This window comes from Apis mellifera, linkage group LG1 (genome assembly GCF_003254395.2).
Source record: "Apis mellifera strain DH4 linkage group LG1, Amel_HAv3.1, whole genome shotgun sequence".
Lineage (NCBI taxonomy): Eukaryota > Metazoa > Arthropoda > Insecta > Hymenoptera > Apidae > Apis > Apis mellifera.
This window is the reverse complement of record NC_037638.1, coordinates 19258847-19271026: the sequence shown is the minus strand read 5'-3', so window position 1 is coordinate 19271026 and position 12180 is coordinate 19258847. Positions and strand designations below refer to the sequence as shown.

General features: G+C 38.7%; 1 protein-coding gene across 9 annotated transcripts in view; it reads left to right on the top strand.

Annotated features, from left to right (window-relative positions):
• Positions 1–12180, top strand: part of LOC408576 (potassium voltage-gated channel protein Shal) — a 104669-nt gene that overhangs the window by 24942 nt on the left and 67547 nt on the right. For all 9 annotated transcript variants that reach the window (XM_026442628.1, XM_026442640.1, XM_026442624.1 and 6 more), the window contains exon 2: positions 11121–11283. In XM_026442628.1, the coding sequence (XP_026298413.1) occupies positions 11121–11283 (163 nt within the window). The remainder of the gene's footprint in view (positions 1–11120; positions 11284–12180) is intronic.

Sequence of the window (12180 nt, the reverse complement as noted above, 5' to 3'; positions counted from 1 at the left end):
GATTAATTTGATTAATCACCAAGTTGGTGCCGTTCATAATTCGAGCAAGTGGCGCCCCGCGGCATGGACGCCCTCGTTGGGGGACGATCGCGACGCGTACCCTTCAATTATTCCTAATCTGTTCACGGAATTATTACACGGCCCTGTTCCTACGCGTTCCAAATTCGTTGATCCAGAGTTTGGATCGTTTCTTCATTGAATTCGATCGATATTCCTTACTAATTCGTCGAATTAATTTGTCTTTTTTCAATCTTATTAATCTTATTAACCTGCCTTTAATTGGTGTTATTAATTCAAAGGGACGATTTTTATAGGTATTTCTTGTAAAATTCTCCCGATTTCTCTTTCCTTTCGTTTCGTTATTTTTGTGATGTTCGTTTCATCGCATCAAAAAGGATGATCTTTCTCCAGAAAATTTTCTCCATTGTTATTGTTACACTTTTTATTTCTGTTCCTGTTTTTCAATCAGCAATCTGTCTTCTAATCGACTAGATTTCGATGAGGTTCGATAATTTTCGTAGAATTTATTTGATAAAATGCTTTTCCGTATGTTTTAAGGGTAAAGAAGAAGGGTTAGAAACCAAAGCAAAGATGGATATGATAGGATAACGCAATAAGGGAATAAAATCGTGCAAAAATGGCGAGAGGCGTAGACGCAAAAAGCATGTACAGTTTTAATGCGATTGGAAACAGGCGGAGACAAAAAGGGAAGAATCCTTCTCTTAAAGCGAGAGAGGGATGGAAATGGAAAGCGGAGCCATCGAGATTCGTGTATCATCGTTACGAATTTTTTTCTTTACGTCCATCTTTTTTTTTTCCTTTATCAACACGACATTTTAATCTCGCTGAAACTGCGAGAAAAATTTATTTCTCCACCTCCCGGAACGAGTGAAACTCCGAGCGGAAAAAATCGACAAAAGTCACGCGCGACTTATTACGAGCAAGCGTGTTGCTCGTTAAAGATATCATCGTATCAGGTTCGCTCACCTTTCATCATCGACGAACAGGATCTTTCGTCCGAAAACGAGGGATTCTGATCTCCTTTCATCTTCGATCTTCCTTCATTCCCTCAGATTTCTAATCAAAATTTATTAAATAAAATTTCCATAGTTTCCATCGATCTTCCATATATTCTCTCGTAAATTGAAAAAAAAAGAGAGAGAGAAAGAGAGAGATAAATAAATAGGAACAAGTAATTTCTCACCCGACGATGAAAAATTGTGCAATCACGCTTCGTCTTCGTCAGCCTCAGAATTTTCCTCAAATATTTCCCCTTGTCTCCTTGTCGCGATATATCTTGTTGAGAAGGAAAATCTCTACTTGTTGTTCGGCGAAATTATTTTATTTGCCTTCGCATTTTTTCTCTTCCTTTCTTTTCTCTTTCTAACAATCGAGATTAGCCTGTGTCAAAGAAGAATTGGAAGAATATTCGGGGGGAGAGACGAGAGTTTCCTTTCGCTCGAACGAAAGCGAATTTGTCAAATCCGGATCCGGAAAAGTCGGGTAATATTTCAACGGCGAGAAAAAGACCACGCCTATCAACTATTTCGGTCCCCCGTTTCCTGTCTACGAATCTCGCGAGAGACAGCGCGTTTTCCACCCTTCGATCGATCTTTTCTTTTCCCCTCTTTGTCCTCCTCCTCCTCCTCCTCCTCTTCTTCCCGAGAAGAGAGGTGGATGACGCACGATCATCCTCGGGCGCAAGGTGAGAATGCGCTTTATTTTCGGACAACGCGCTCTAAGAGACCGGGGCGAAAATCTGGAAAGGGGCGATGCGTGTACGTCTTTTAATAGCGTGTTGCATCCTGGTTCTGGCTTCGACGCCTAGAACGAAAAATAAATGCCCGCGAGCGAACGAGCCGACGAGCGATTCGAACTATAAATCATCCGTCCTCCAAAAATATGCAAAATTGCGATTTTTCCTTTCTCTCTCTCTCTCTCTCTCTCTTTATTTTTTCGCACTTTGCGCACTCTTTTTCCGGGGAAAAACGCTTCGTTTATTCCCTCTCTCTCTCTCTCTCTCTCTCCCTTCCCCCAGCTGCGCAAGCGGCGCGAACTGGTTGGCCAGTTTTTTGCGCGGAAAGAATCGAAGAAGTGGGTGATCAGTGCCAGTGAATCGAACAAAAGAGAGAGAGAGAGAGAGGAGTGCTATTAATAGGTTGGCAGATATACAAAGAATTTTACACACGTCAAAATAAAATTAATCGCTCGGTATTAAATCTATCGGAATTTCCCCTCTCCCCCTTCAAAAATTTCACGCTTTCCCGCGTGCCATCTTTGTAAGTAACTTTTTCTTTCATCTTTTTTTTTCCTTTTTTTTTTTATTATTTTCGTTTAAGGATTCCTCGTAAAATATTCTCGATCCGGAGTTTCCTTCCTCGGCGGAGAAGAAACGGCTTCTCCTTTCGATCGAAGCTCTTTATAATTCTATGACATTTTTCATTATGCGGATCTTGCCGTTCCATTTGCCGCCTATGAAAAGGGTGATCCGTTTCAACCGTGATGGACACGGAGCAAAAGGCTCGATCCCATTTTTATCGATCGGCCGTGTTTATAGTATCGAAAGGTTGCTTCGCGTCCACCACGGAGCAAGCAAACACGTTGCACTCGTGCGATCGATTCCTTTTTTTCTCCCATTTCCCGGATGCTCTCTTCCTCGTCTCTCTCTCTCTCTCTCTCGTTTTTCCTCCCCTCTTCCCTTTCCTTTCGATTTCTCTCGTGTCTCGCCCGATAAAATAAATTCGAGTCCATTACATTCGATTCTCGTTAGCACGGCGGGGAACAATGGATAAAATGGAGTAATGAAAAAAAAAGGGGGAAGGGAAAAATCGTTTTTTTTCCCGACGAATTTTACCGAGATACACAATCGTGCACATTACGATTGTTTGGGATTTAATTGAAAGAAATGTCTTTCGTTCTTTTTGGAAAAGTTTATAAAAATTCGTGGAAACGATTTTGACGATTTGTTTGAGGGATCATCAGAATCATTGTCCCTGCACGTTTTTCGAAATATCGCCGATCTTCCACGATTTCAGATTTTTCTTTTACCAAAGCAAAGGAAATGCGATATGTTTCCAATAAATTATCGATTTTAAAAAATAAATCGAACGGTAATTTCTTTTTTCTCAATCAGAAAGTTTGATCGATCAAGAATTAAAATTCATATGCATACTTTCCTTTCGAAATCAGGACGATTTACGAATTGCCACTTCATCGTCTAAGATGAATTCAACACGTGTGCGTTTAAGCGACAAAATATTCTCGCGGTGTTGGTCAAGCTCGCGCTTCTCTAAAGATAGCTCCTCCAAAGATTCTCTCTAATCCATGAATTTTCGCCTAGAGATTCTAAACTCGTGTTCTTTTCTCGAGTTCACGCCTCTCGACGTTCCGCGCATCCAATTTCCAATTTCCTCCTCTGGAATTGTCAATCGCGAAACGCGTGAAACGTTGGAAAACGTTTATTCAAGCAACACCCGTTTAACGAGTTGAGTTGAAAATTCCGCCACGCGAATTGTGATAATATTTTGCCGGATAGAGTCTTTGATCCATCCACTTGTTTCCCTACCAGGCTTCGAATTTCTCTGAGCAACCTCTATCTCTTGGAAATCCGAAATTCTCTTGATCACGGAACAAGTTGACGCGCGCAAACTTTGTAGACAGACTAAACACTAGAGAATTCCGTTTGCGCGCATCTGTCGAGGGACAGGCAAGTTCCTGGCGATTCTTCGATATTCTATTGTTCCTGCAAATTGTACAATTTTTCTTCCGATTAATAGCAATAATAAAATTTCTTCCAAGCGTGTATTAAAATATACTTTCTCTAAACTCTAGATTCTCTCTTAATCTCGATGTCACGAGATTGTTCGTGCAAATTGTATAATTTTTCTTCCGATTAATAACAATTCGCAGCAATAATAAAATTTCTTCCAAGCGTGTATTAAAATATACTTTCTCTAAACTCTAGATTCCCTCTTAATCTCGATATCACGAGATTGTTCGTGCAAATTGTATAATTTTTCTTCGATTAATAGCAATAATAAAATTTCTTCCAAGCGTGTATTAAAATATACTTTCTCTAAACTCTAGATTCTCTCTTACTCTCGATGTTTCTTCGATTAATAGCAATAATAAAATTTCTTCCAAGCGTGTATTAAAATATACTTTCTCTAAACTCTAGATTCTCTCTTAATCACGAGATTGTTCGTGAAAATTGTATAATTTTTCTTCGATTAATAGCAATAATAAAATTTCTTCCAAGCGCGTATTAAAATATACTTTCTCTAAACTCTAGATTCTCTCTTAATCTCGATGTCACGAGATTGTTCGTGAAAATTGTACAATTTTTCTTCCGATTAATAACAATTTGCAGCAATAATAAAATTTCTTTCAAGAGTGTATTAAAATATACTTTCTCTAAATTCTAGATTCTCTCTTAATTTCGATGTCACGAGATTGTTCGTGCAAATTGTATAATTTTTCTTCGATTAATATCAATAATAAAGTTTCTTCCAAGCGTGTATTAAAATATATTTTCTCTAAACTCTAGATTCTCTCTTAATCTCGATGTCACGAGATTGTTCGTGCAAATTGTACAATTTTTCTTCGATTAATAGCAATAATAAAATTTCTTCCAAGCGTGTATTAAAATATATTTTCTCTAAACTCTAGATTCTCTCTTACTCTCGATGTTTCTTCGATTAATAGCAATAATAAAATTTCTTCCAAGCGTGTATTAAAATATACTTTCTCTAAACTCTAGATTCTCTCTTAATCTCGAGATTAAAAATATATATTATCCGATTTTCGGATAATGGAAATTAAAATTTTATATCGAAACGTGGAACGTGGACGAAAGAATTCCACTTTATCCCGCTTTGACACGGTCCAAGTTTCGCTTCCAAATTTATTTAGTTGTACGTTGAAAATAGGACGTAAACAGATTCGCTTCGAGTAGCTTCGATCCCCGAAGAAACAAAACGCGCACGCTCCATCGAATCGACTGTGAAAAGTGAGCGAACGACTCGAGTCGAGGAGTTGATGAGGAAGGTTCGACGTGGACGAACGATCGGTCGCGTGAAACAACCACCGTGGAGAAACGACGCTGTTAATTAATTCTAGTCTAGAATCTGTCGAGAGAATGCATACATCTTTCTATTATTACTTACGTAATACACGCGTTCGAGTTTAACGAAACAGGGTAGATCGATCGTACGGCAAATTTGACGAGACATTTTGGAATCGTGAAACGTTTCAACCAACGCGGTTTTAGTATCGGTTGAACAGCGGTCGTAAAATAGGGTCATTTTCAACGATTCGATGTTTTCGATGCTCCTCGGATACCGCAATGGCCTCCATTCCAACAACAAAGTTTTCGCTTCGAGTTTAGCGTACGATTCCTTCCTCCTTTTACGGGGAGGGGCGTTTTCTTTTTTTCAAGATACTGGGTTAAGGATAGGTTAAGGAGAGGGTTTTTTTTCTTCTTCTTCTTCTTGATGCAATTAGCTCGGTTAATGGGGAAACAAGGGAAGGTAATTTTAGGAAGGAAATTTTATACGAATTACTCGATCGGCTTTCTAAATTTCACGTCAAAGTCACGATGGTTTTATTAAAAAACGATATCTATCCTTATGAATATGTACGTATGATATAGGAATCGTGAATGAAGATTTCGTAGCTCGAAAATTTAATTAACATTTGCACAATCACTTTTTCTATTTCGTTTTCGTGAATCGAACAGGACTCGATAGTAATATTTTGATAATCTTGGAGGAAGCGATCGTTTCGAAATTTTATGCTTCACGATATTTTCCAAGACATTCTTCTTCCCTCGATCACTTTATCGGTTCGAATAAAAAGAAAAAGGAGAGATGAGGAGAATTCGATGGATCGAATAAAAATTTTTAAACGACATTCGGTCCTCTTCCCTTGGATAAACTTTGGATTCTCGTTTCGATAACATTTCTAGTGGGGATGGACCAGACAAGTTGCTATTTTTTTTAGAAAACTTTGAAAAAAAAAGAAGAAGAAATCGAAGTTGTTCTAAGACGGTGAGATCGGATTCATCGGCGTGTGAAAGTAGTTTTCGCTCCCTCGACGATCCTCGTTTCCTTTGATTCGAGGGAAGAAAGGATAAAAGAATCGGATAGTCGAGGTATCGAAAGAATCTCAGCTTCCTTTCCTTTTTTCCAATTTTTCGAAACGATTTCTCAAGTTTTTTATTAATCATAATTGCGCATAATTCCTATGAAAAGAATGGAAAAATAAAATAAATCGATAAATTGATTTTCAACTTGCTTCTTCCAATGTCTGATCGTTCTGAGATTCTTATTGATCGACGTTAATTAATTATTCTTTGGACACATGTGGGAAAAAGTTTAAAGTTTACAGTTTAAAATTGTTGTTCACACCCTTATTCTACGATTTGAACCAAGGGTTGATCGACTCAGGAAAGAAACAAAGAGCAGAATGATTTTTACTTGCTTCTTCCAATGTCTCAGAGATTCTTATCGATCGAATCGACGTTAATTAATTATTCTTTGGACATATGTGGGAAAAAGTTTAAAGTTTACAGTTTAAAATTGTTGTTCACACCCTCGTTCTACGATTCGAAGAGTTGTTCAACTCAGGGAAGAAACAAAGAGCGGAATGATTTTTACTTGCTTCTTCCAATGTCTCAGAGATTCTTATCGATCGAATCGACATTAATTAATTATTCTTTGGACACATGTGGGAGAAAGTTTAAAGTTTACAGTTTAAAGTTGTTGTTCACACCCTCGTTCTACGATTCGAAGGGTTATTCAACTCAGGGAAGAAACAAAGAGCGGGAAAGTTTGATCGCGAGGGATCAATTCAACCTCTTCAATAAATTAAGCTAATTTTAATCGAAAATGTCTCGAATAAGGAATAACGTTTCTTTTCGAACGCGAGAAGAATTTGTTTCCTTCTTTGGAACAAGTCTGAAATATTAGAAGAATTTAACTAAAATCGCGTATCATCCATCATTTTGCACGATTATTTTCTCGTTTCATTGCAACGAGATTAATCGAGAAAGGGATTTATTTGTGCAAATCCTTTATTAACGATACAATTGGCAAATATCAAAGTATCATACACTTCTCTTTTTTGCAAAACATTATCATTATTATTTCTGCACAATACTATCGATTTTACAATTTATAAACGATATCCTTTCCATTCCCGTTCACGAAATGACGGAAGGAATAAAATGATATAATTCTCTCTCACAAAGAGAACAAAATACATCCGTAAACACGCTTTTAGATTTCTCGAGACGCGAAATATCAACGAATCGATTACAACGATCACAAGCGTCATCGAAAACTTCTCTTTCTCTCTCTTTCTCCATTCACCAGAAATGGATTTCCATTTAAAAATAAAAGATGAGAGAAAGAACGAGCGACAAGGATGAAAAGCTTTCGATCGCTGAAACCAAAGTCGATTCGTTTCGCGAGGTGAGAAAACTCTTCTTCTCTCTCTTTCTCTCTCTTCCGTTATTTTCTAAGCGAGGAGCATTCAGAGGGGTCCGCTTTATCGAATTATGTCGCAGGGGAGGGAGGGAAGGGGTCGCCGTTTCGTTCCATCCCGCGGGAACTGGATGCCGGCGTGCCGTCAACTAATTCGGCATACATCGCTGGAACACCGGCGATCGACCCGGATCGCGGCCGCCTCCTGGATTTTCCTACCCTTCCCTCTTAAGCTCCCCTTAACTACCTTCCTTCCTTCCTTCCTTCCTTCCTTCCTTCCTCTGTCCAATTAAAAAACGCCGCGCTTATCCTCGAAACGTTGCTCGAATCTTTTTTAATCTATTTTCGGTGTACGAGGAAATATATCGGTGATGGCTAGAATGTAGGGTTGTGAGAAAGGGAGGGAGAGAAGATAATTCTCGATGAGAAACGCGTTCTGGAAATGGAAGGAAAGAGAATTGAGTTTTAAAAATTAATTTCTTTTTATGAAAAAGATTGGATAGTTTTGTTATCCACCTTGTATATGTATATACGTGGAATACCAGTTTTAGAAATTTTGGCAATAGTTAATACTTTAATTTACGACTCGATTGTTCGCGCGTAAAATTTACCCGACGATGAAAATATTGGGGATGGGTGGCGGTGTTTGCCAGGATCTTACAACTCTCCAACATTTCACCGACTGTTTAAACATCTTTCCCCCCCTCGTAGCGATGAATTGCTCGGTCGGTTTGCAAAGCTCGGTCGGTAACGAGCGGTGCCTTCGTCGCTTGCCAATTAGCGCGCACGTTTCTCTTTTTAATAATATAACAGGCTACGTGTGCGGCTTGCACACGTTGAAACCGGCCATAATTACGTGGAAACCGCCGCCCGCTAATGCGTGCCAGGCCAAATACGTTACGACCACGGGAATCCACCGCTTATCGTACGTGCCTCTCGATCATTTCTACCTTCGTTTCTCTCGACTGCATCCACGAACAAACCTTTCTTTTCCCTTGCATCGATTGATCCATAGTTTCATCTCTTTCCGTTACGAGCATATTAATTGAATTAATTGATGACGATCAAAATTTTTATTTAATTTTCACAGAGCGAGAAACTACAATTGACTTGATCAATCTTTTTGATGATTGAAAATTTTCGAGTATTTATCGAAAAATGGAAAAGAGAATGCAACATTGTCTTTAACGTTTTCCTTTTCTTCTTTTCTCTCGAGAACGATTTCGTCTGTCACCGGTAAATTCTTGGACAAAGTTGGACAATCGAATTCCGCGCTCCTTTTATTCATTCGTTACTTTATAAATGTTATGTTCGTTCCTTGAAGCTCCTCGATTCGCAGCAATCGGTCACGCGCATTGAACGTGACGTTTCCAATTTCCCCGGCCCATTTCCCAATTTGCCGATGTTCATGAAAGTTGTCACGAGGCACGATCAGGCGGCGTATCGTTTTTTCCCCCTCTTTTAATCGCTTTTGAAATTTCACGAGTGTCGAAACACGTTGTCGATCGAGAACATAACAAACTTTTCGCGAATTCGTAAGTTTCTCGCGTTTAAGGAATATGGATAAAGGGATTCTCTCTTGGAAACATCTGACGGCAGGATCTTCTCATGGAAAATTGTACTCGATATACGAATTGACGAGTTGTTCGTTATTTTTTTACCAAGCAAATTGGCCCTTTGATTTATTCGTTTCTTCACTTCGAATCTCGAAGAATCTTCGTCTCTCAAAAGTGAAATTCTTTCACTCGGTCAACTCGTTATTTTTTTATCAAGCAAATTGGCCCTTTGATTTATTCCTTCTTTCACTTAGATCCTCGAAGAATCTCAAGAATTGTCAAAAGTGAAATTCTTTCATTCGATCAACGACTCGACTCCTTTTTTAATCCGATAAATTAAATTATCCAATTTCGTTCGAATCATTACGTATCATTTTTCGTTGCTTCAATCATATCCGTGTGTATAATCGGATATCCTCCAATTTTCCAGAATCTATCCTTTCTTTTTTTTTTTTTCAATTCGATTTTGATTTTGATCAAAGTTTGTCGGCCGCGTATAAATTTCTCTCGTTTGCATTTTGAACGGTTTAATATTTCTATTTTCATCCGCGTTTAACGCGTTTATTGGGGGAGAGAGAAAAAAAGAGAGGAGGAGAGATTCGGTTGAAAGTCAGAGCGAGATGCGAGATTGTTTAATTTCGAATTTGATTTGATGGCGCATCGAGAAAAAGTGAATTCTCACTCTCGCGGTGTAATAAAAGACGCTCTCCTGCGTGCAAAGCAGACGCGACGACGTTTGCGGCGCAAGCTTGCGAGGGAAGGACATTAAACACGGTTAATTTACACGCAATGCACGCCTCCAGTATCGATTTTACCGTACTTTTCTCCAATTTCTCGCTATTGAGAGTTCTATCATTGCGCGATTCTCTGCGTAAAATCCACGTAAGACGAGCAATTGATGTAATTGTTTTAAGCTGGGTTGATTTTTCAGGGACGACAATACGATATTTTGTTGCAAGAATCGTACGAAATATAAAATTTTCCCATTGTTTGAAGTTAAAAGTATTTCGAACATTGTCGAGTAAAATACAGGAAGCTCTCAAAAAAGTACATACATATGATTTATATTAAAGTTAGAAATTACGATTGATCCATCAGATTAAATTTTAATTAAAAAGACCCCTCATATTCTCGTTATTGAACGACAATTCGATAGAATTTGATAGAAGAAGAAAAGAATCGTAAAAAAAGAGAAAGAGAGGAAAAAAAAGGAAACTCATAGTTGATATAGTCAAATGAATTCGTAAATGCACAAACTCGAGAGGAGGAAATGGGTAAGCACGGTTTCGAGGGCATGTATAAGGAAAAAGTTTTATCGTTTGCCCGATAAGAAACGGAATGGCTCGTAATCTTTATATCGTGGAAACTCTTCCTGTCCTTCTCCTCCCATTTCCCTTCCACCTCCCTGTCCCTTTTTAACGCGATTCACCGAAGAAATCGAAAGTAATACGTTCTCGAAACGAAGCTCCTCCTTTCTTTAAATAAAAATCTACGATGAAAATTATCGCGCAAATCGGTTGAAACGATTATGGGAACAGAGATAGCGTTGGATTTTTCAATCTTCATGATCGGTCAGAGAATCTTATTAACAATTCTTTTTCTTCAACCCCCATTCTCGACCAATCGTTTCGAAACTGCTCGAAGATATTATTATATTTATATTTAATCCCAGCTCGTCGATTCGTATTGCAAGTCGCGGCGATAAAGTATGATTGACACGCGGGGATACGAGGTTAACGCGTAAGGGGAAATGGCCCGTATACAGCCAGACTCCTTGCGCTCTTCTCTCTGGCTGTTGCTTGAAAAATTGTTTCCGAGCGAAGATTGATCGAATCTTACATTTTTATCCCATTCACCCCCCCCTGTATTCCCCTAATGTAAACGATGTCGATTTATTTACCACGTTTCGTGGGTAAAAAAGAAAAGATGGTCGAACGAGAGAAATATATTTACATATATTTTTTTTTACATAAATTTATTTACATTATTTACATAAATTTTGTCGAATGGAAATACATTCGATCCTTTGTCGAGTGAAATATTTCCAACTAACGAATTCTGATTTTTTTCTCTGTTTCAGGTACGGTGACATGGTTCCGAAAACGATCGCGGGAAAAATCGTGGGGGGTGTATGCTCTCTCAGCGGTGTCCTTGTGATCGCTTTACCGGTGCCTGTTATCGTCAGTAATTTCAGCCGAATATATCACCAGAATCAGCGGGCCGATAAGCGAAAGGCGCAGAGGGTGAGTGTGAAAATTTTTTCCTTTCTCTCTCTTTTTTTTTTTTTTTCCATTTCTTATCGCGGTATCAGGCGCGGATGGTGCAAAAATGATGGTGGATTCGAATCACGGACCATCTATCTTGGCGTTGTTAATCTGTTATCGGTAACGCGTGTTATCGTAAACGAGCACGTTACGTTTCGAAATTTAATTCGACCTTAATTCCGGCCCGATCCAGTTGTAATTCAACGGATCGGGCCGACGAGTGGAACGAATCCGAGTGGCGAATCCGATTAACATTAATTTACGTTCCATGGAAATGACGGAAGGCTCTCTCCGTCCTTTTCCATATGGATTTTTTTCCCATTTCCCTTCCCCTTTTTTTCTTTCTTTTTCCCTTGAAATGGAAAAAAGGAGGATGGAATATGGAAGTATTCGTTTAACCGTGCTTTATTGGACTTTATTTCTATTTTTCGATGTTGTCTTTAGATATCTCTAGTGATTTCTCAAGGCCAAACTTTTGACAGATTTCTTTCTTCTCCTACTTTCATCGCGTTCGATTATGTATCGCGATAAATCGCTTCAAACTCGACCCACTTTGAATATTTTATATATTGCAGAATTTTAATATTGGCCAATGTATTCCTGTTCGCGACACATGCACGCGATACGAAGAAATTTTTGGATTTTTAATATCCAAAGGCGAGATACTTCGGAGAGCCAACCACCTGGTGGATTCAAGCTCTCTCTCTCTCTCCTCTCTCCTCCCTTGGAGAGGAGAAAGAAACGGACTGTGTATGATTAATTCCCTCATTTTTTCAACATCTTCTTCTTCCTCCGGTATAAATATAATATCCATCTATTTTAAAATCCTGCTTCAGCATCAGATTCGTAGAAGTCGTACGTACAGCGTTCCATTTA